Source organism: Scomber japonicus, chromosome 3, assembly GCF_027409825.1.
Source record: "Scomber japonicus isolate fScoJap1 chromosome 3, fScoJap1.pri, whole genome shotgun sequence".
In the NCBI taxonomy this organism is placed as follows: domain Eukaryota; kingdom Metazoa; phylum Chordata; class Actinopteri; order Scombriformes; family Scombridae; genus Scomber; species Scomber japonicus.
This window is the reverse complement of record NC_070580.1, coordinates 10,019,103-10,044,636: the sequence shown is the minus strand read 5'-3', so window position 1 is coordinate 10,044,636 and position 25,534 is coordinate 10,019,103. Positions and strand designations below refer to the sequence as shown.

At 40.4% G+C, this 25,534-nt stretch overlaps 1 protein-coding gene across 1 annotated transcript in view; it reads right to left on the bottom strand.

Moving 5' to 3' along the window:
• Positions 1–9,996, bottom strand: part of slc25a26 (solute carrier family 25 member 26) — a 60,723-nt gene extending 50,727 nt beyond the window's left edge. Inside the window, exons 1-3 of the mRNA XM_053316425.1 lie at positions 9,859–9,996; positions 6,891–7,047; positions 5,604–5,722 (exon numbers count right to left, since the gene is read on the bottom strand). Of these exons, the coding sequence (XP_053172400.1) occupies positions 5,604–5,722; positions 6,891–7,047; positions 9,859–9,891 (309 nt within the window). The 5' untranslated portion in view covers positions 9,892–9,996. The remainder of the gene's footprint in view (positions 1–5,603; positions 5,723–6,890; positions 7,048–9,858) is intronic.
• Positions 9,997–25,534: the final 15,538 nt, after the last annotated feature.

Sequence of the window (25,534 nt, the reverse complement as noted above, 5' to 3'; positions counted from 1 at the left end):
CATCTTAGATCTCTGAAAACAGCAGCAAATGGGGGAAACAATGGTGATGAATCAGGGCACAGTAAAGTAGGGCCGGGGGCTCAAAAAATGTCTGGATAATAGAGTCATATCCTGTCTGGAGAGATTTTGTAAGAGACAGATTTAACAAAAAAAAAAAAAAGCAAGAAAGACAGAACAAGAGAGCGATCCAACCAAACAAAAAAAGAAGGAAAGAAAGAAAGACAGATTTAGGTAGGCGTCACTCATTACAAATCAGACTTGTTACCTCACGTCTAGGGAAGGGTTGTAGGTGGAAGGCTGTCAGGATGACAGACGTCTGTTTCTTCACCTACCTAGCTTTCCCTTCTTTCTCAATGCTTTTCTCTGCTTGCAAACTTATTATAAACCCATTGGCAATCTTTTAAAATTCCTGCTACCATTCATCTTTATTTACAAGCCTTGGTATTCGTCAAGCAGCATTAATTAGGAGGCTGCCAGCCTGTGATTGGAGCCTTTCAGTTTTCCTTGGCCTGTTGTTGTTAATCCAAATGACAGAGCATGTTTTCAATTTCCAAAGCTGGCCGCCAGAAAACAAGGTAAGAAGCTGGCGCTCAATCATGGGCGAACCATGGTAAGGAATGGGAAATTAACAGGGACTCACAGCACATTATCGACACCGCCAGCAAATCAATCCACAGATTGAGTCATTACATCCCTCCATCTTTTCCAGCTCATGGCTAGTCAGGACACAGTGGTTGGTCAATCAGGGCCAGGATTACCATTGGCACCACAGAGAGACAACAGGCAACCGCTGTGGGCCTTTCTCCACAAACCCTATAAAGACTTCATTATTTGGATTTATCTGTCATTAAAATATACTGCAGAACTGCTGCCAGTGGGTATAACTACAGAGGGAAATATAACAGAATTAAGTTTGTTTTCTGTTTTGCTGACAATAGGCCAAAATGTCCCAAACTTTAACCAATCCCCAAACCAACAAACAAATTAATTAATTACAACTAAAAAATTTCCTTGAGAACTTCATCTCTTATACACATATCTAATCGATCATAAGACAATCCTAAGATTTACAGATGTTCTAAAGATGCTCCATGTGGTTGATCTGATCTATAGTGGAAGGATAATGCCTTCTACAAGAAAAATCAAGTCTGAAATCTCAATGTCAACACAAGAATCCTGTTAAGACCACAAATTCTACAACTCCCCGGAAAGACATGTACCAGTACCCAATTCCCATAATTTTTCTGGGATTTTGATCATATGCCCAATCCTGAAAACGCATTGTACAAGTAAAAAGAAAGAACAAAATAAAAAACAGAAGAATAAAGAAGAGAGGGACAAAAAAGGTCATGAAGAATAAGGGAAAGAGATGAGGACACTGTGTGTCTCCAACTTTGAAACAACAGCCAATAAATCACAGCGTGTGGTGCTGCTCTGAGGCGATGCATGGATTATTTCTCAGTGCCAAGTTAAGTGGCTGCCAGTTTCTCCCCCAAAACTCCACCCTCTTGCTCCCTCCTTCTCGCTGTCCCCCTATCTTGTCATGTCACACTGTATTTTCCAGTACATCCTCCCACAGACGTGTGGTAAGGGAAGGAGGCAGTGGTGGTGGGGCGGGGGGATTGTTATAGACGCGAGAGGAGCCTGCCGCCTGGCCTTGACAAATGAGCTTTCAGAGCAGACGTCGAGCGAATGGGAATTAAGATAAATCTGATCTAATGGCTGGATAACAGCCTGCTAGAGCCTGACAGACGCCATCAGCTTACACATTCTTTATGGGAGCGTCCCACCACCGCAGTCACACAAGCACCAGGACACTTTTGGCAAGGGGGATTTCTCTCATTGTCTTGACCCTCTCCAGTTCATCCTCTCTATAACTTCCGACTATCCTCCCCTCTGTCTTTCTCCGTTCTGAATCCAATTAAAAGTTAAGCCAGGTGTTAAGTAGGTTATTACAGAAATGGCATTAGTTATGACATTTTAAAACCACCACCCAACAGCTCTAGTAAATTTTGACTATGTACTTCCACCACCTGTAATCTATAGTCTGATTAATTACTTTATTTAGGTCTTCAACTTTAAACTGATTGTATATTAGATCATTCCTGTAAGTTGTATTTCTCACAAGTATTCCACCTTAATAACCACGATAAGGCTTGTTGTTGCCGCATGCGATTAATACTGAATTGGTATGTGAAGATGCCCACACTGAAGCATCTTGATGAATGGAGGATATCATTAATATCTTTTTGTAGGTATACATGTTGGATATTACTTACTATTTCTATCTTTTGATTATTTGAGCCTCTTCACAGCTTATCCTCACATACTCACCTAGTGTTACCTTACTTTTCTTCCCTATAGCCAATGCTTAACCTCATTAAACATCTGATTATACATTTTTTTTTACAAGTCATAGTGTGACTGCAGGATATAGCAGTGAATTTAAAAAAAACATGGACAGACAATGGAACTTCATGACCATTTGGAGGCACATCATTCCGTCAATTATGGAACATTTAGTAAGGAAACAAGTAATAAATACATTTTTCTATGTTATAGCAGAGACATTGGAATTATAACACATTTTTGTCTTTTTGTAATTTCACTGTCTGTGGCTATTATAAATCTACCACTGTGTAGTCTACTGTGTGAGGTGCAGATTTGATCCAAGCTGGTCATATCAAATTGGTGTGGGCGTGTGCGTGTGTGTGTGTATGTGTGTGGTAGGGAGTGCTCAGTGCACTGTCAGATATCATCGTCCATCGACCCAACCCAAATGACCATCCTTTCTTCTCCACGATGAACATCTGTTAGATCAAAGTCTGGTGAAGATAAAAACTGCTTACATTAAAGTATTTATAAGTGTTCTCTTTTCTTTCTTTAAATTCCCATCCCGTACTTTATAAAGAATACATTCTAAGCTGCAACTCCCTCCGGTATGATCATAATACACTTTGACTGAAGTCCACAGTTAGTAAGTTAGTGCCAAGTCGAGCACATCAACCGTGGAGAGAGGCTTGGGGATAGGATTAGCAAAGCAATAAGTCCCATAAAGCTTCTGTTGTGAATGTTGCCCAGTGGAAAGACTTGGTAAAACAAGTAAATAGACTCCTGGGGAAAGGATAATGGGTTGATGAAGGGGCGGAGTGGTGAAGTCAGACAAGGACCAAATAAGTTGCGGCTTCTTCTTTAAGTTTCTGTGTCAAAGCCTGCCTGCACCCAGCTGCTCCCAGCAAGAGAGACAAGCGGGAGGAAGAGCAACAGAAAAACACTATGAAGACAAGTGACCCTGTCGTATGCTGGCACAGAGGAAATAATACAACGTGGAAAAAGAAACATAATGCATAATGAAAATCTGCTTAAGTTTGCATTAATGTGGACACCGATGTGATTTGTGTTTAAGTATTAAAAATAGGACTGAGGTAAGAGAGCAGAAGAACCATGAGTATTTATGTCTGTGTAGTTTAAAAGTAAGAGCTTCAGCTGCTAACATGATTTCATTCTATACTGAGACAAGAAGACATTATAGTCAGTAAGTAGATGACAAAGAGGCAGCAGCTCAAACTGTTGTCTTCCTTAACATGAGAAGGACTAACTGAAGTAAAGAGGCTTAAACTGGTGGATACACATACTGAACTTTTTAGCTGGAGTCTCATCTTCCCTCCGACTTATATGATTGTCGAGTTTCAACTTTAAAAACATTGAATTATGAATGATGAGCTGATCACACCAGCAAAACAGGACACAAAAAAAGTTTACAAGTTACATTACTAAGGCTGCAACTAAAGGTTTTCTATTCTATTTTTTGACAATTGTTGTGTAATGACCATCACAATTTCTCAACTGTCATGGTGACACAGTTTTTCTATTGTTCAGCCAACAGTCCAGAACCCAAAATGTACTATATTGACATTGACATACTAGAGCTGCAACAAGTACTTTAGTTAAGACAAATGATTGCTGCTTCTCCAATGAATCATTTCTGGGTTATTTAGTCTTCTGTGATGGTAAACTAAATAGCTTTGGGTTATGGACTGTTGGTCGAGGATGTCACCTTGGACTCTGGAAACATTGGGGACAATTTCTGACATTGTATAAATCTACATAAATCCTCACTTTTGACAGTTTGGCCCATGCAAACATTTGATATTTTTGCTTAATAAACAACTTTAAACGATTCATCAGTTCAATCAAAAACAAAATTCTTCTAATTTTCTCGGCAACTCCTCGATTAACTGCCTCATTGTTTCATCTCTAGTCATAACAACTGTATGGTACCCACCTGGCTAAACCTAACTTTATCACCTCTTCAACCCTCAGTTCAACAACCCTTTAATTAAAAATCATTAGCGATGACAGAGGAGACACAGATGTGGCAGCCATTGCATCACGGCGCAGGCGTTTAGGGCCTTGGCGTTCAACTTGGCGCAGCGCTACGGTAGGCCTTTCATGGCTAAGCCGGCAGATTACTCTCTTTGAACAAGACGTCTCCGGTTGTCAGAATGCGGTGGGATACGGCCGCTGCTCTGCTCAGCTCCGCTCTGAGGATTTGTGCCTTTGATGTACTCAAATCCAGAACAGCAGGAAAAGCGGGTTAAAGGTAGCCGCGACCTCCGCCTCACCTTTCACACCCATCTGGACTGTACCGCAGACGAAAAGTTGAACGATGCAGCGTTGCATTCCAACAGTATCTGCACTGCTATATTAATTGTCAGGACCAAAGCAACTCTTATTGAAACTGTGCTAATCTGAGAGTAACTTGGCCCTCCTCTCAGCAGTGTGAGACACCATGACGCAGATAAACTCAACCGTGGTGAACTCCCTCCCCATGTGTAATAATCCCATTTCATACACATGCAAAACGTGGCTAAATTACATCTATCCAAAAGCCATGAATACTGAAAACCTAGCGTTTTGCAGAGAGCCACGGTGGTATAAGCAGGGGGTCATCCCTCTTTCCATACCCCCTACGCCTCTACCCCCCTTCACGCCAATATGAATACCTGTGGCCCACATATGGCTCGAATTCTGTGGTTGACTGCGAGAGGATGGGTTGAAGGAAATTGCGCTGCTTCTCGTTGGTTCCGAGCCTGAATTCCCCAGACTAAATTGGCAGAGTCTTGGGGCCTGAGCTGGGAAAGTAGATGACTCAATAGGCAGTAATGAGATCTTATTTACCCAGCTGGTGGGGGAAATGCTGGGACAGTTCTTGAGGAAGCCCCCATAACTCACCCAGCTGGACCTCGGGGCCTACAGCCAAAACCACATACCCAACCCTCTCTTCCCCCTGCTGCCCCCTTTGCACAGTGGTCTGTGAAATCTTAAAAGGCAATAACATTAAGAGACTGCTGGCGGTGTTCATTTGGGACCTTACAGTGGTGGGAAAGAAACAATGAGAGGAGAGCAAGTGCGTAGAAAAAGCAAAAAAACAAGCACATAAAAGGCAGCTGGTCTTCTAAGGATAGAATGGCTGAGAATGATTCTGGCACACACATATAAACATGACTTGAAAGTGTGCTGGCAGCTGGAAAAGATGAGCTTTAGAAAAATGGAAAAAAAAAGAAGGGGGAAACAAAAGTTGGAAAAATGATAAGACTTACTGTTTCACCCAAGGAGGCAGCCAGCATGTGAGTGACAGGTGCTGCGTGCGGTGCGGCCAGCGCTCCACCGGCGCCGAGCAGGGACTTTGTGTAGTCGTAGGTGACAAAGAAAGCAGCGGCTGAAACCAAGCAGAACCACAGCCATTTAAGGCCCATTAGTCAACCAGCATACAGCAATTAATATCCCTCACTACCACTGACAGGGGAGAAACTGAGGTGTGAACCTTCTTTTGTGTATGTGTGTGTGTGTGTGTGTGTGTGTGTGTGTGTGTGTGTGTGTGTGTGTGTGTGTGTGTGTGTGTGTGTGTCTGTATGTGTAATAGGAGGTAAAAGCTTCAAGAGTTAAGTGTGTCTCAGCTGGGGGAAAAAAGTTTAGTCTTTACTCCTGCTTGTCAAACACATTCATTCTGCAAAATAGTTGAATTCATAAGCAATTGATTTCTATTCTAAAACATGTCGTCTTTGTCTGTGTTTGATACGCTGATAAAAAGAGCTTCTATTTGCACAGCCTACTGAAAGCATTCGCCTCAAATGGACTGTGAAAGGTAAATGGACTGCACTTATAAGAACGCCTTCCTGCTCCTCTGACCACTCAGAGCGCTTTTTACGCTACAGGCCACATTCACCCATTCATACGTTGATGGCGTGGGTGGCCGTGCATGGTGCCAACCTGCTCATCAGGAGAATCTAATCATTCACACACACACGCACGCACGCACGCACGCACGCACTGATGGTATAGCCATCAGGAGCAAATTGCTGTTCAGTATGTTCCCTATCCAAAGTTTTAAAAAAAAATATGTCCTGCTTTCAAAGATCTGCTTGCAGGTAGATTTGATAAAGTTTATAGGAAGAGCACATTGCCCGTAGTCCCTGGGCAGGTAGATGGAACATCTTAAAATCAATGACAGAATTCACATAGTTGTCCAAAATTGCAATGACAAAATTCCCACATCCTAAAAGCAACTTGCCCCCCAGCCCCCAACTTTTAAAAATATGCAAAAAGAAGATCAGGGCTACGTCCTTGTGTCATTTGATGAGTCAATATATAGAAATGATGATACTGATAATTACGTCATTGTACATTAAGTCAGCGTAATTATTGTGACAGGCCTACATGTGTGTACTGTGTTGTATGCCAAACTTGAACATATGATGAACAGCTCAATGCAGGTTTGGTTTCACACAAAGAGTAATATTGGTTCACTGCTATCCTTCACACACACAATGGAGATCTGTGAAGCTTCATCAGATGGCATCATCCTGCCATCACGATGATTGTCTTACCATTGGGAAAGGAGCCGACTGCAGCAGATGGGACCCCAGCGTAAATGCCCCTGAAGCCCCCGGCCTTGTAAAAGCCCTGCTGACTCTGCAGTCTGGTCTTAATGGTGTCCAGGGGGAAGAGGGTGAGATCCACACACATCCCAGCACAGCCTCCTGCCTGGGGGACACAGTCACTTATAAGATATAAGACTGTAATACACACAATAGCAACAGTGATGAAATACATGTTCAGTAATAGCACAATGAAAAACTCAAGTACAAGTAAATGCATTCAAATCAGGTATATTCCAGGACCCTGTGACATGCTCTCATCACTATTTCTATATTAAAAAGTGATAAAATGACTCAGCAGCCAGCTCTATAGAGTGTATTAGCATCTTTCAGCTCATTTTGGTCTCATGGCCTGTAACTTTACTGTTTCAGTTCAGTGTGTCCTCTTTTCAGGCACAGCTGTGTGCAGGCAGCTGTGATAAAACATCATTATGAAGATTTCCCTCTTTAATATTTTTATGTTTTATATCTAGAATCTGTGTCATATAAAGCAGGAAATTCACTTATAAAGGATGGAGGGAAAATCCACAGTCCTCCTTTAAAATGTAATTAAAAGTTGATCTGAAGCTTATATGAAGTTTCAGCTGTCCAAATGAGTCAAAAAAGCAGATATCTTTCAATGTTACAGTCTTTTTAGTGCCAAAGTCCCTCGGTTACTTTAAGACAGACTGGAAAAATTGTGAACCTACCCTTTAAATACAGGTAAAATGTAGAGTAATTCCATCTGAAATGTAGTAAAGTAGAACTATAAAGCTGCATGAAATGGAAGTACTCAAGTAAAGCACATTTTAATTTGTACTTAAATACGGTACCTGAGTGAATGTACTTTCTACCCCTGGGAAACACACTAATAAAAAAGGTGTAAAAGCACATTATAAGAGGCTTACTGTAGCTGCTATTACACCTGCCTTCCACCTTCAGTGTCCTGTCACTACAGAAGCAAGGGGAGACGAGACACATACTGTGATAGAGCTGCAAAATTAGCCACTATTTTGATCATAATCTAATTGCTTTAGTAATTTTTGGAGCAGAAATGTCAATAGATTTGCTGGTAGCAGTTTTTTCTACATCATACATAACAGTAAACAGATTATCTTTGGATGTTTGGTTGTTGATCAGACAAAAAACAAAAAACAAGACATTTGAAGACATCACTATGGTCTTTGACATTATGATCGACATTTAACTGGCAATCTGACTATTTATTTTCTTGACTAATCATTTTAAATCAATAATGAAAATAATAGTTCCTTCCATCCCTTCCAAGTTTTTCCCTGTTTTTTACTGTAGTCCATTTTAATTGTAAGCTTCTCATTTTCCCACAGTGACGGCAGCAGTCAGCAGTCACAGACAATTTCTGGGGCAACAAAACTAAAATAAATCCATTGTAAACAGAACCCTGAGGCGGTGTACATCTGTCACACATGAATCCTCTTATTTTATTTTATTGCTTTTTTTTGTTTTTTGTTTAACTGATAAAATTGTAGTCAATTCTGCTTTGGCAAGAAAACAAAAACACTGTTTAGAAGAACAATAAGTCATGATTTGTCTTTTGAAAAGGACACTTCTCTAAAGATGGGGTCCTGTCTCTAGCTTGCACGCACACACAGACACAGATGCTTTTCCCACAATAACTACTTTAATAGAGCTGGTTCTGCTCACTCATCAAAACTTATCTTAAAGTCTTTACTGTAACACGTTCTGTCTCGTTCAGTTAATCTGTGGAAGCTTTAAACTAAATTGGTTAAATCAGCTTAACTGATGTTAGACTGTTTGTTTTGTGCTGATTTGTATTTTTGAACCTTTATATCTGCTGAGCTGAGCAAACATGTCATAGTAGGTTACACTTTTGCTTTAGATTCAGAATTAAAGGGCAAAGTTTAAGAAAACATATAATATTTAGCAGCTCCGATTTTTCACCACTTACTGATATGGAAAAGTGTTAGACATTGTAACAAAAGCCTTAATGCTGTTTAAACCCACAGTAAGATTTCTGAAAACAAATGTCACATCTGGACTAGACCTCCAATGAGATTCCAGAGAGTCATTAATACACAGTTTCAGATTTGTGAAAGTTTTATACTGTTTATGAAAATTGAAAATATTATGTCAGTGATAGTTCAGATCATATTAAATCAGATCCAGACTCAAAAACAGCTTCTTCCCCAAAGCCATAACCTTGCTGAACACAAACATGCACTAACCCTCTGTTGCTGCAGCTGCAATGTTCATTTATTTATTTATTTATTATTTATATTATTATACTGTTTTACTCAGGTTTTATTCAACTGTGCAACTGTATGTGTGAATGGACTGAATGCAGTGTATGTATGTTTCCATGCGTAATTTTACATTGCCTCTAATTTCGTCGTACTACCTGTATAATGACAGTAAATTTATTTCCACTAAAACCAGTTAAAACCACTACAACCAGTCTTATATATAGTCTTTATACTATAATGAATGTAGTCCACATTTAAAGGGGGGGTAGTAAATTGTAAAATGGTAATTCACACACATTCATACACTGAGTAGTGGTCGTAGTGAACCCTAAACCCTCTTTCAGCGTTCATAAGCAGAAGTAATAATATAAGTAGTATACACTTTAACCCTTTTTGCTGTCATGTCTAACACTCTTTCATAAGCATAGGTGCAAAAACAGAGAATAAGCCTCTAAATATATCATTTATGTTTCCATTTATCCCGAATCACAAGCTAACTTCAACGTCGTTTCTTCTCGTCTCGTCTTCATTTTAGCTTGTATGATATCATATTCTGCAAGCAAATTAATGCCTTAAGGACAAATTTGCAGCAAACGAACCAAACACATCCTCCACTTAAGCTCTAGTCTTCAAACTACACCCTGAGCTTCATGTAGCCTAGAGGCTGCTACTGCATTAAGCTAACTGTACCTTACCACCAGAGACGCCATGAACTCTCGTCTCTCCATGTTCAGCTCTCAAACGCTCCTTTTGTCAGTCGTGCAGCCGGTAAATGTACAACAGCTCACCATGTTAGACACACTCACACACACAAATCAAAACATGCCTGTCAAGGACGCTGCCATCTTGGGCAGAATTACTTCCGCGTGCGTCATGACGCAGGCTTGTCTCGTGACCTTGATAGCACGTGTGTGAAAGAAACGTAAAGAGGATAACGTTTAGACCGGTTTTCTTTTATACAGTCTATGGTTTAAACCGGGTTAGACTCACTAACACAGTCAAGGAGATATGATTTAAAATGCTTCACAGTTATTTAATCCAACTGAATATTATTAAGAGAAACTTAAAAAGTTTATTACATTTTAGTCACTTTTTACTATTCTGTTCAAATCTATGGTTTGAATTCACTGAATATGACAGGAATCTCTGTTTGCAGTTTTATTTAATATTCACACATCCAAATTCTTCAAACTTTTCAGAGGTGATGGTCCATACTAAAATGTTTTTTCCAATATAGTTTAGTGTCCTCAGAGACAGAGCTAGGGGGTGGCTTTTTCAGGCTGCAGCCCTGAATGTTTTCTCAAAAGCCCTGAATAATTAAAAAAAAATATTTGTTTAATATTTAACATTAACTTTTTCTGTATAGTGACTTCAACTAGCTTCTGACTCAATCTGAGTGAGTTTATAAGAACTGTCATCGAGTGCCTTCTATGTGCATTCTTTCTTGAAAATAGTTAATTACTATTAATGTTTGCAGTAGTCATACAATGCAGTAAAATTAAATTCTGTACATGTGAACTTGCTTGCAATAATTTCCTCATCAAATCAATGACTGCTCAAAAGTGTATTCAACTATACTACCATGTTATTAAAAATCTGAGAAATGTAAACACTGGTCTTTAAAAGGGGCTCTCATGATGCACTCACATTTGCCTTCAATACAACTAAAGTTCCTGTGTACTCTCAAAAGGATGCAGATCGAACATGAGGCAAACACTAAACACTGAGAAAAGCCATGAGCAATTTTTAGCTTAATTTTCCCCTGGAGTGGCATAATGATGTTGCCGTTTAGTGTCTATAATGTAATGTGTTGGATCACCACTGTTTCTACTGACCAGCAAGTACAGTTTGCTGCTTACAGAACAAAGATGGACCTGACTGTCTGAGACAAGCTCTTCACAGTGTGGACTAGTGCCTTTGCTGCAAGAGGAATTCTGAACAAAGAGTAGAGGTCAGCCATGCCCTTTCCTTTGACTTTGTTGTCTGTCTGGCAGTTTCCAAATATTCTGGCTGGCGGTCATAAAGGAGCTGGGACATGCTGCTGCCCCACCCTTCTCCCACCCTTCTCCCACCCCTTTTGTTCATCATCATCAGAGTCCTCATTATCATCACATTCACAAAACTTTTGCATCTTAAATCTTTTTACTGAAAATGAGAGGCTTGATCCTGAGCTCCCTCGTTTGGTCTCACCTTTGACAAAGCCAGTGGAGGACAGGGGAGGGAGGACGCAGGTGAGGATGATGGTCTAGTGCATCATGGTTCACCAGTTTGGCTTCCTTGGACACCTTCTTGGAACTGAGCGCTCATTAACAGTATCAGTTGCACCTGCGCTTTTCCTGCCAGTCAAAATACCTTCTGTGTAAAAGGTTTGCTCTAATTTAATTTGACTCGCCTAACAAAGCAATGTGTGAAAATAAAAAAAACAATAAAATCTATGAAAATGTATTTAAACATACTTCTGTGACCTTCCTTTATTCACATGTCTTTTGCCATATTGTGATTGCAGCGCCTTATATCCCTGCGTCTCACCTCTCCCTCCTGATGCTGCTGAGTGAGTGTGCTCAGGTGAGTGTGTTCTTTTCCAGTGACATGCCGACTGGGTTATTTATGGGCCACTGTCAACCAGGCAGCGTCTCCTATTAGGGAAGAGCAGGCAAGGGGCCGCCACCTCTTTACTCAGCCCGGACCCAATGATGTCTGGGCTGAGTGCGCCCGGTTTGAAGCTCGGTGCCCATCATCCATCTTGTTGAAGCGGGTCTCAGAGGGATCCCATCGGATGTGAGCCCCAGCTGGGTCTGGACTGGGCTGCTGTCTCCGCTGTCTTGATCTGTATTAGGCCTGAGGATGGCAATAGCATCACTTACATTCTGCTTCTCGCCCTTTTTATTGCCTTCATCCAGCACTTCATAAGAGTACAAATGTTTGGCTGTGAGTGCGAGGACTGGCTTCTTCTGTTACTGTGACTCTTAGTCCTGTTTTACTCTGCTGAACATCAGTAATTATTGTGATGCTGTCGTCGTGCTCGTGATTTGCATTACAGCCCTTCCCTGAGGCAGACATAAGTTGTTGTCCCTCAGCTCAGTCAATGCAGCACATTAATTCTATGCCATACCTGAAATGGATTTTTTTCCCCTTTTGGTTGTTGCTGAGAAATCTGCAGTGTCCAGATACCTGTCTGTTCCATTATGTAAAGCCATTTATCACCCTGTCACAGCACATACTTGGTTATTGGGATTTTTGTCATCTGTACTCTAAATGCTGTATTCCTATAAGTCTCAATGGACTGTTACCAAACCTTAACGTGTCATTTAAAATGCACAAATCATAGATGTTTCTTAACAAGATTAGACTACTTAGGATCAGTTTTTCAATATGTCAAGAGCTTGTGTACTGAGAAAGTAAGTTGGATTACTCTTTGCCTTTGCACCATTCATTCATCAGAAGTGATGAAACTGTTCAAACTTTACCTGTTAACACCAACCTGCTTTCCAGCTTCACATAATGTGTTGCTGAATGAGTTCAACCAGATGCATGTGAGGAGTGCAGCTTACAGCTCGAGGCCAAGAAGAACTGAGACAGAGCAGAACCCGGTCTGTACCGACGTGATCCGTGACTGCGTTGCGAGTGTTAGGTGAATTTATCCATAGAAGAAGTGAATGCAAAAAGATGGCTGGGTGAGAGTGGGAGTGTTCAGTTACCCCAACGTAAGGTCAATGAGAAGCACCCAGAGTCTGGGCAGATTTGCAGGGAGCACCATTGATCTTGACCCACTCAGAGTATGATCTCAGAGATAAAAGTGAGGAGACGAGAGGGGAACTTATTCACTGTCAGCCACAAGTCAGCAAAGGGCAATTCTAGCCTGCAGGCTGTCTTTGAAAAACTGAAGGGCAAAGCATGGAGGATTAAGCCATGAGGTGGGGAGGGAGAGAAATGCAAGCAGCCATACGGGTTATTGTAATAACACAGAGCCAACATCTATTGGCTTACGTTTCGTGCTCCTTTAGAGGCGTGCGTGTTAGGTGACAGCGAGGATGAACTCTTGAGTCAAAAGTTTATGTGACTTGCACAGGTGAGAGGGTGTTCAGAGTTCCTCTTAAAGTTTTTAGACACTTTTTCTACCCACTTGTATGCGTGTGTACAATATGTATGTGTGTGTGTATGTCTGTGTGTGTGTGTGTATGTGTTATTTCAGACAAGCAGATTGCTTATACATTTGAATTCTTTAGATGAATTTTCATTATCTTCTTTTAAGAGGCCCAGTTGCTCTTTTGGACACCGTTATGGACCAACAATAGTCATTTTTTTTCTTGTTTGTATTTGGAGAAAGCGCCATCTGTAATGGTCATTCTTTGAGAGCTGAGAGGAAGACACATCTTGACTCTGACACAGTGATATTATTCATGAGGCTGTGCGGTCGAACAGCGTGCTAAACTTCAGCCGAACATAACTCCTGCTCATTAGCCGGCCTAACATTTGCATCATTAGGCCACCACAACAGCAGGGGTAGGAAGAAATGCGACTAAGCGCCTTTCATATACCTCTTTGTTTTTACCCTTAGGATGATAGGCTACATGAGTCTGTGACAGAGGGGGAGAAGCAGGAGGGAAGGGGTGGTGGTGGTGGGAGTAATGCTCAATACAATGAGAGGAGGGAGGTGACAGGAGGAAAGGAAGGAGGGAGGTGAGATAAAGGGAGTAAATGAGAAGAGAAAGGTTAGAGAGAAAGAGGAGAATAAAAGAACATTCATTATAAATTCACTGAATCGACAAGCTGTCAGGCTGCGCTGCCGTCCATGTAGCGCATACGTAAGCCTCGGCTGCACTATTGACTCCTACGTCACACCCAAAACTTCTCTCTCCTTTCCTCACCTTTGGTTGCATCCATACCACCTGTGTCTGCTCCCCAGTAGCCACTGTCTAGATTGACCCCTGAGAGCCTCGCAAAACCATGTTATCATCCCATCTTCCTCTTCCCCTTTCTTCACCCTCTGCCCTCTCATCCTTGCTGGGCCATCAGTGAAATATGAGCTGCCTGTAGCATATTGATCCCATGTCTAGCTCCTGCCTAAAGATAGATAGATCATAAGTCAAAGCACTCCCGATGCCTCCTCATTCTGCTGCAGTGGCAGTAGTGCCAATGGCTTCACTAGTTTCTATTCATCGCAGTGATCAATTTCACCACGATGCACGCTGATGGATTCTGTTCTCCTGTTGTCGTCTCAGTCTGAGCCGGTGAGCTGAGGGAATGACTGTCACACCAGTTGAACTGTGACGGCCTTCAATTGGTTGAGAGGTGTGTAATCGCCCCTGTGAGCCGATCAACGGACGAGGCCACAATAGAAGCATCACCTGTCAGGATCTCTTGCACACTGCTAAGAAAATGAATATTTGAATATTGTATGTCAAGATCAAATGCTGATTCTTTTGCATTATAATATAATGTTGTTTGTTTGCTTGTATTTCAAAGCATTGAATAGTATTTGGTACCTAGATATTGTACTAGAGTGTGTAGAGAGTTTAATTCCATCTTCATATAATATGAATTGTATGTCAGATTTACACTTACTAATGATTACTAATGAATTAATACATGAATACAAAATCAGCGTTTACACTGATATGACAAACTTGTTTTTTGAAGCATTTTTGCACATTCAGTAGATACTGAGTAACATTGGCATTAACGAGAGTCATGTTTTGAGTCATCATTTTCCTTTTATCTCTGTTTTGGTCTCCACCTACCAAATATCCATCTCTTTTAGCACCTAAATCGTACAATGTGTTCACCAGCTAGTTGCTTACTTTGTCTATCCACCATTTGGTGCTCAGGAGATAACATACAGTGGGGGTTATCAGAGGTATTTCAGATTGGACCACAACAGTTGCCAAAACAATGATGTGAAAGATACTTTAACACTGACACTGAGTGACTATTTTCACATACAAGTGGTCATGTAATCCATGGTTAAAATAAATGTATTGATTAGTGCACCTTTTAAAAATGGTTATACGTCTTTATGGAAGTATGAATCTATTAATATTGCACTGTGTAGAGTAAGGTTGGCCTTCCACATCATGATAATAAAAAAAACAACATATGAGAGCAACTGGGGTTTAAGACAGAAACAAGCCAACAGGTTGAAGCATCACTGAAGAAATCTGCTTACTGCTGTGAAAGCAGAGAAAATGTACAGCCATTCTTCTCACAGAAAGCAACTTACACAGAATTATCTAAAAGGAGATACGGTATCTATTCATCACAACTAGTGTGGCTGACTTTCTCCCTCCGCTGGTCTTAACTGACTGGCCTTTCCATGCTTTGGCTCCTAGTCACAGATGACACTTGCATTTGTCATGGCCTAAGTGCTGAGGTGGAGAAAGTGGGATCACCCAAACAACAATACTTCACAAAGAGCTGCAAAATGAATCACGGGAGCTTTGCTTGCAGCACCCTGTACCTTTTGATAAATCACTTCACCAAGTCTCACTTTTTATGATCCACCCTATTGCTGCCTTTTGCATATTCTATTACCATCACAGTCATCCCTATGGATTACATATTTTCTAGGGGATGGTTTTATGGAGAAGAATATGGAGTTTGCTAAAACAACACAAATTAATGGACAAAGAGCTGACACTAAATCTACATTTTCTTGAACTTTTTCCTTCGTTTTTCGCCCCTGTACAACATTTTTAGTGTTATGTGAGTCACACACACCTCATTGGCTCCACTAATGCCATTGTTTCTTTCTGCAGTGACAGATATCCCTGCCAAGCCTGATTGCCCTATGGTGGCAGATGCCTCAGTGTAAATGCTCTACAAGCCCTTGTGCAACAGTGCACAGCTTCCTCATGCAGGACTCTTTTAAGTCTCTATCTATCTTTCTCTCTGTCACACGCACATACACTCACTACACTTGACAGAGACATTGGCAGACTTTTTTTTCTTGCTTTGCCCAGTGTAGTGGCATTGTGTATGTCTTGTTCTGTGAACTAAAGAAACTCACGATGACTGCTGATATATGGCAGTTAGGACCATTGCAGCTGAGCAGGTAGAACATTCTTAAATTGCTTGTAAATATATATCATATGTAAACTAACCCATTATCAATAGCCATACAATTACCATAGGTTCAAAGTTTTTCAAGTCTCTCCTAAATCAATATCGAGGTGCCCATATGAACACTAAAATAAGCTTTGCTGGCTGTAATTATTTGTTCTGTCTTGGCTGTAAAGAGAAAAATAAGCCCTCATTCTGGGTGAAGCTATGAGGCTTCAAAGTTCATAATTAAACCAAACAAGTGGTTATCTTCCAAACTTACTGTCTTTTTAATATGATATTCACTCTTTGTGTGACTATCCCTCCAATGCAGCTTGAGCACAGGAACGCCATCCAAGGAAACACAATGAGGGAGTTTTGTACTGAAAACGCTAACCTGTTTTGAAAGGTACCCCCTTTATTTTGATTAACTCAGACTGCTAAAGCCCCATAGTGACTTCAGATCAATTTTGAAATACATTTTTACACAGAGCAAGGACTGTACAGGAAAGAATGACAGTATGAACAGGGGAATAATTAGTGAAATGATGATTAGTAAAAATGTAAAACATAATGTTTTGGTAAGAATAAGGTTAATTGCAATTACCAGCAATGTTCATTTCAACTAATACATACCAAATCAACCTTGATCCCCCTACGGGTTAAAACTTCACCTGTGGCACACAACGTACAATTTCTTTAACTGCACCTTGGAGTGTACAGCTCAGTCAATATCCACCAGTGTCATCTTGGTCTGAGAGCTCACAGTTGATGTGTGGCCTGCAAATAGCGTGCACCATGCTAGAAGCCTCTGCAGCAAAGGGACCAGATGTGAACAAGTAGATTTCATCTTCGCTGGCAGTCATTCCCCTCAGGCAGCTGCAGATGGATCAATAACACCAGTTCCCTGTCTGAGCCAGAATGAGAAGTCATGGAGTGGCTCTTGTGGCAAAAGCATGTACAGATCTATTCGGTTTGTATGGATCGATTGAGGACATGCACAACAAATGGAGAAGATCACGCTATGTATGTGTGTGTGTGCACATGTCTGTCCATATATGTATTAACTCCAAGGGGGAGGGGAGGGCATCTCTATCACCCCCTCTGTATTTCAATGAAGATGGAGGAGCTGCATTACAGTAAAATATGCACAAACATGCTTGGCAATCTACTCCTATCTGTTCTGTCTGTGGAGCCTAATAGAAATATGGATCTGCTCTTGTATGGTCCCCGTCACACTGACATTTGATTCATCCTTTCACAAGCTGATACACCAACCCCAATTGGGCATCAATGTGACACATTGACACTTTTAGTCACAGGAGAACTCTGACAAATGATGAACATGAATGTGAAAAATGTTTTCAGGCTGCTGGGAATAACTAGCAGAGGAGACTTATGACCTGAGCACAACAGGAGAGATTACTCTGTAAACATTAGCATGGCCCTTACCTTCAGGTTACATTGGATAACTTTGTGAGAGGCAGAAAATTGGAGTATCATCCAAACTGTGATAGTGATCAACTCTGCACCGTGTCGCAGACGGTGATTATGATTCAGCAACATAAATGTTACATCAGATTGTCCTCTGCTTGCAAATGATGACCTTTCAAATTGCAGGGAGTGAGCACTGAGGGAGAATCTAACCTTTAGTTCTGAATAACATCTGGACAGTTTGGGCGGATTTACTGCAGTATCAGAGTGCCACCTAGTGGTTTAATTATATACAGAAGATGTACTCTGTGTGTCTATGGATAATACTTGATTTGGCAAGGATTATGCATGATGGACTCATCTGCAGATAGCAATTGTTTGACTCTCTCAAATACATATTGCAGCTTAGATCTTAAGGAATAAATGTGTAATGAAATTACGCAGACAAAGGCGAAAATGATTGCACAATAATAATTCACATGTGTGATAACAACCAGACAAAGTTCACGTAGTTGCCGGGTGATTGAGACACTGAAGACAAAATATTGTGTGCCTTCATTAACCCTCCATGTATAATTCATGTTCTTCAAATTTATCATCTGTCAGGTATTATGTATAGTGCCTATTTCCCCTTCAACACATGGGAACATTCCCATCAAGCCACTGGTGGGAAAAAAGTCTTCGGGGACCAATGTACTTGATTGCATGATAATAACCCATTAATGTGCTAATTTCACAATTCATCTTTGCAATAATTGCCTCCATCAATATAAACGGAGGCAGTGCAGCCCTCATTTGTAGAAACGTACTTAGGGACTTTTTTTTAAATGCCTCACTGTATCATGATTAATAATGGACGACAAAGGGTAGTGACTAGCAAAATAACACAATGTAAGAAACATCTAACATCCCTTCTGGAGCATTAAATGGACAACCTTACTGTTTTTGTTCTCTGGCTCTTACACACAGTCCTTAGAACCAAGTGGTGCTTTATCTAACCAGTGGTGACTTGACTACTGAAACTTATCTGGCAGCCCAGTGAGAATGACTGAGACCCATATAAGTGTATTCCTGTCCTCTAACACTGTGTTTTCCTGTTTACCTGACTTACCTCTCAGGGGATCTTGGCTGCTTTTTTACACTCTTAATATACAGTATTCAATTATTATAAACAGATACTTATAAACAGAATTGACATCTTCAAATACGAAATCTCCTGGTAAATTCTGCTTCCTGTTTTCTATAGTGAAGATTATGCAAACCCTTTATTGCTCTGTCTACAAAGTTGTAGCAGGAACTTGCCATGTTAGCAACCACAAATCCACATTTGTGCTTTTGAATGAAATGTATCATCACCTACTTCATGATTTGCTGTGAAAGTTAGTATAGACATTCATGTTATAATTTCAGTGAGTTTGGATTAGATTTGGGCATGTACAAATATATTTAAGAAGTTTCTATTTTGAGTAAAGAATGAGAAAAAGAAGAAATCCTACTACTATTGTTTCAAAGCTGCTGGAAGTCAGCTATGACACAGCTTTCTACCAACAAATCAGAATAGGTATGCCTTAAAGAGACAGGAGCTAAAAATGGCCCATTTCAGACAGAGGCTGAACTGACGGGCTGCATAAGGGGCCAGTATAAGATAAATAAGGAGTTATCTTATGGCTGTATGATTAGCATTGTTGGTATTTAGCTCTAAGACCTGCTCTGCCTAAGTACTTCCCCACAGAGCCACTACCATGGCTGTAGACTCTTAGTCTTGCCAAAGACCAAGTCACTAGTGACTAAACCCACCTTTCTCTTCATGTCATAAGCCTGTCTGCTCTGATTAGCATTGAACCATTCTGTGATTTTCCTTCAATAGCACTCTAGTTAAAAAGGCCAAATTTTCCTCTGGTCACAGTCCTGTAGTGATCTTTTCAAAAGAGTCAAAATGTCAAAGTGAGTTACTGAGTGAGTGATGCTGTTCTAGCCAACTTCATTTGAAATTCTCTGTTATTTATTTATCTGTTGCCCTTCTACTGGGTTAGGTGAGCCACAGGATGAGTGCAATCAATGATGGATGCATGGATAGATGGATGGATGGATGGATGGATGGATGGATGGATGGATGGATGGATGGATGGATGGATGGATGGATGGATGGATGGACCTTCAGTAACACAAAGCAACCCAACACAGAGGCTGTGGTGAGCTGGAAAATCCTCAGTATGGAGAGCAAAGAGCTAGGTTGAAGGAGCATCTCCCCATGGAGCACCAGAGCAGCTCAGGGGCTTATCAGACCTGAAGTCCTGGATCGTTACATACTGGATTGTGTTCTCCAAGGAGGTACTTTGCTCAGTAAGACCAAGATGAAAACACACATATCCGAGTTTCAGCCCAGGTGCATGTGGCTGTATGATGTCAAGAGTGCTTGAGAAATAAAAAGGAATAAGAAATAACTCTGACCTGCAGTGTCTTGTAGATAGAATATGTTTTATATTTATTACTTTTTATTTATTAAAGAATGTGTGTGAGTTTGCCACTCACCTTTGTGTATGTATCACATTTTCAGGATCAATGTTAAGTAAACAAATATGATGATAAAGAGAAAGTCCCAAACATGCTTCCTATTCAACCTTATCTGAATATTTTAATAATGGGCTCCTAGTCAACTCTTTTTGTTCATTAAAAGCCATCCAGCCTTGATTTGGTAGACACAGCCTGTTAACATCCTAATTCTACATACACACCAATACACTGAAAATGCACTGACAAGCACAGTGGTTACTAATCAATATTCAAATCTAAAGGGAGAAAGATCAGCACACGAAAAGCCATTATGCATTTGACATCAGCCAAAGAAAGTGATCTATCTTGTCAATACACTGGCATTCAGTGGCTCTGTCTCATTGTGATGATTGTATTTTTTGTCTGTATCATTGTACGTTACAAAGTCATGCAAATCACACTCATATAGTTTTTTGGGGATTGCACTGGTTCCAAAGTAATCCACTCAGCTCCTTATTATCAGCCATTATTAGTGCAGAAAAGTTGAATTTAGGAACCAAAAGTCAAAGATCTGCAGACTTTTATACTATAAACAATTTCATATAATGTCAGTGAACTATACAGCAGTCTCTTGGTCTATGATCCTGTATAACCAAGGATGAAAAAACAATAAATGGTGGTGAAGGATCAAATGTGAGCTATTTTTGGCTGGACCAGAAATAGCATTTTAACATTTTAGCATTTAGAAAGATAGGAACCTGGTGCTGAGTGGCTCCTGGAGCTGATAGTGATAATTCATGATAAATTAACTTTTATGAAGTTATGAACACAACCTAGGTGATTTTGTACGAACCTGCCAAAATTACAAGTTATGTATCGACAAAGTGACAGTCTATATATAATGACCTTTTTTCCATTATTCCAAGATCAATTACCATAAAATAAAACCATTACATCAGGTCATGCCACAGGTAAAGGTTATTGAATTGTGTATGTAATTACATGGAAATAGTTTTATTAACTCTACCCAACATGGCAAGGCCCACTTACATCAAGCAGCTTGTTTCCAAGCTTCACAAATTAACATTAATGGTTTGGACAGTAAACAGGGCTAATTACACTCCACCAGTATATTTCCTCCAGTGTTATTTTTTTTATAACTGAAGCATTGCCATATGTCTTTCCACCCTAATTGGACCTCTCATCATCTCTCATCTTAGGAAACTGCTGCCACCTAATTTTCCCAATGGTAATGTTCCCAGATGCCTGCAGGACTACTGAAAATGACTCCCATGATGTGTTCAATGATTACTAAATATGCTAGGCCCATTGCAGTGGTTGGATATGAGCAATCAACACAAGAGGCAATAAATATATCACACATTGCTGATGGCATTCCATGGCATGTAATTATATGCTGTAATGATAGCAAATACTTGTAGTGAAGTCATTTGGTGGAACCAGTAAGGGCCATTTTGCATTTTGCCTATGAATATTTCAAGATGATTTTTTGCATTTATTTGTTAATGTAATGTGTATTGTGTCATCCTGATGTACATTTTGTTGTACAAATGTTTCATTTTTGGAGATCCCTCATACTGCAATACCTAAAATGACCAGCAGAGAGGGCACACGTCATTCTGTTCCATTGTTAAAGCGTCGCATGCTGAAACATTGGATATTTGACCTCAGGTTATACTAATAAAATGCTTTATCCTCAGGCTATTGATATCAAATTCTGAATCCTCTTAAACCCCTTACATCAGGCATTACCATACAAGCAATGAGCTCTATCTGGTGCAATATACATAGGTCTCATACACTGAGTTCAGGCAAATCACTCACTTCTGGTTACAGAACATAATTCATGATCCAGTTACAAACTTGCTGTGACCCTTATTTGATCTTCTTTTGCTCAAGCCAGTCGTAAACCTCCATGTCAGTCACTCAAGTCCCTTAAGGAGTAGGAAGGAGTGAAGATCTAGTTTTCTGGTTGAGGTATAGAGCCGAACCCTGACCTGAACACACACAGAGGTTAGCCGTAACAAATCAAAGCTGAGAATTTACGGTATTCTGCTGGAATCAAAGGCTGACTTTAAGAAAGAAGGGATGGGTCACAATGTAAAGATTAAACTGTGAAAGCAAGAATTAGGAAGTCACAACAAGTCAACAAGAATGATGTAAAAAATGTTCAAAAGACAGAAGCGATAAACAGAAAGAAAGAAGCAGAAACAGAATGAAAGGTGATACGAAAACAGGATCACATTTCTTCGCAGCTGCTGCAGGAGAAGAAAAAAGAGGGGGAAAGTTGGCTTAAAGTCGTGACGGATGGGGTGCGATTTTTTATGCCGCGCCTGTGGCTAATGGAGTCAGATAATGGCTGGTCCCTGCTTTCATCCCAGATCCAGGTTGTTTAATTAGATCAAAAGCTGATAAATGAGTCTTGACTTTCAAATGAGCTTCTGAAAGGGTTGGAGGTGAGGAGATCTCTATCCATGCTGATAATAAAGCTGGCCTCAGTCTGCTATTCATCAGGGATCCTGTACAAAACGGGGATGGATTTGTTTACTGACACGACATGTGCTCTCTGTCTCATTACAACACACACATATATAGACAGACACATACACACAATAAAAACCTGAAATCACTCATGCACACATGTAAGAAGTAGAAGTCATTTTCCTCCACAGTTTAAACCGCCTTTGCACACATTCATATCTCAACGCATGAGGGGCAATACGCTTTCCAGCATAGCATTGAGGACATTTTCATTCATCAAACTTTATCTCTGTATCTATATACAGTAGTTTCATGGAGGACACTTTTCCTCGGGGGCCCCTGAACATTACCTCATAATACTGTAGGCATTTAATCTGTCTCTCTTTCTTCGCTCACCTCCTATCTCTGCTCGTCTCTGCCAGAGGTCTAATCTTCTGTGACTAATAGGCTTTTTTTTTTTCTTCTTCCCTTTTTTTTACCTGCCCAGAGACTGACTTAAAGAGAAGCAAAGAGAGAGAGGGAGAGATGAATGGATATGTGAAAAGCTGATCTTTTTAATGGTCTGACAGAGTCGTCGCCATGCTCCGTCTGAGTTTGAGAGCCAGTCGGAGTGTTTGTGTGCTGAAATAGAGTCTGAGAGCCATGGTGGTTTCCTGTTCCAGTCACATAAATGTTGTGATGAAAAAAGGAGTGTATTATGTGTGACATTCTCAGGCTTTCTTTACAGTATAAGCAGGAGGGACTTCAGTTATTGATGAAATCAGGTGAAGTTGATGACAATGCATTATAAACTAATAGGTTCAGTGTACAAAAAAGATTAATCCACTTTCCTCTGAGACTTTCTGCTCAGTGGAAAGCATCTCATATACTTAAGCTGTATTTCACATCTCTTTTCTCTTTATAATAAGACAGTCAACTTGATCTGATCCATCTTAAAGAATATGGTAATCCTAAACAACGACAGAAAAAAAAGCTCAATGGTAGTTTTTAGTTGTTGTTATCATGCTGTCATGTGAAGGAATTTCTTATGGAGGACGTCCAGCATCTCATTTCACAGGTCATCCATTTTTGCATCGCTAAAAACTTTCTCATGCTCTCACCGTATGGTTCACTCCTTTGATTTCAAGGGCTGTGGCTTGTTAAGATTGCATCAGTGGATAATCAGATGGCACAAAGAATGAGCCAGTAAAGCTTTACGTCTGAGACAAATAGGATACAATAAAGCTAATCTTATTAAACAACTTCTATAGTAAATATATGCAGTGATCCTCCCTCGACTGGTTCACATTGTAATCCCATCAAAAGGCTGTGGACAAAAGAGGAGAATGCAGCCTTCCTTCACCAGTCTGTCAAGCTGTATTGTCAGATGAATATCTCAACAGATCCACTAATGTATTTCCACTTGAGAGAGTGCTGTTGGGATTTGGGATCGCTTGTCTTCGAAATACAGCAAAATAATGGCCATTGAATTGGTGAATTATCCTGCTAGTGCTGAGTTGTTTAGGATGTGCTGTGTAGCAGCAGAGGGCAGCACTTTAATTTTGTATTTGAGAGAGCACAAGGTTTATTTTTTCGATGTTATTCTTGCTGTGACTTAACAACCAGGATTGGGGTGCAAAGTCCCTTTTAAATTCTTAGAAACTACTAGATCGTTTCAAGCTAATGATTTACTATGTAAATATGTATGTGTATTGAGTTGTATCATTAAAACTGAAGGAATGTCTTCAATTGATGACTTGGGGTCATATAGGGTGCAAGGAAATCCGTGTAATCAAATCAAAAGCAATTGACTACAGTAGCTGTGTAAACAGAGGGTATTTGTGACGTACCTTTCAAAATGAACAGTTTCAGGAGATGAGTTTCATATGTTGTCAGTCCTATGTCAATGTAGGTATGATAAAGTTTTATTTATATCTGCAAAAATGAAGAAATGTATCTAGGCTATGTTTCAGAAACGGTGTAGTAAAATATTCTGTGTGATGTTTATAACAGCTGCTGAGGTATAAATGAGCACACATTGCACCAGTGACCTGTGGAATATAGAGGCCCTAGCATCCACTTACATTTTCACCTGACAGTACAGAATGCATTGTATATTGAAATTGTTTCCACATCACAGAGGAATTGCTCTGGACTGTGTGCATCCTCAATGATGACCGGTCTCACAGCAAATGCAGTCCTCTGGGATCTCATTTACTCTTCTTCTCTTGTGTTACCACCAACTCTTGGGAATATCAATTGGCTACTATCCCTCTAGTCCTCTGCCTTGCACATACAATATATATACCTGCCATCCACTGTATATGAAATAATTCCATATAATGAATAAAAAAAATCCAGGAATGCACAGTGCTCTGTTTTCTTTAACCAGTCAGGTCACATCTGTCAGTTTAAAAAAAAAGAAAAGGGAACCACACACGTGTGCACAAAACACATGCAAACACACAGTAAAAGCAGGTACACACATTTACACAGGGACGTAAACTGACTACACGCACTGGTCATCAAACCAGAAAATACACATGTACACATCATTCTTCCACCCAGTAGCAGCACCATGATGGAAAAACATGCTTCTGCAAACTGGCCTTTTGCACACATCCATTACATGTCTTGTTTGTCTTCTGCTGCCCCGCCTTGTTCACTCAAGGGTGGAGTGCCTGTGATTGCATGTTGGTTTGTGTGTGTATGTATGTGTGTGTATGTGTCTGTGTGTGTGTGTCAGAGGGATTAATATCAGTAATGGCGACAAAGAGCATTTATTTACACATATGTTGAGCAGATACCGTTAAGTTATTAGTGGGAGGATGGGGCTAAAAGAGGGAGAACCCGGAAGTAGTAAATCATAAAGGAGGCACTATGAGAGTGTGACTACTGACCACTCATCTATAGAAAGAGAGAGAG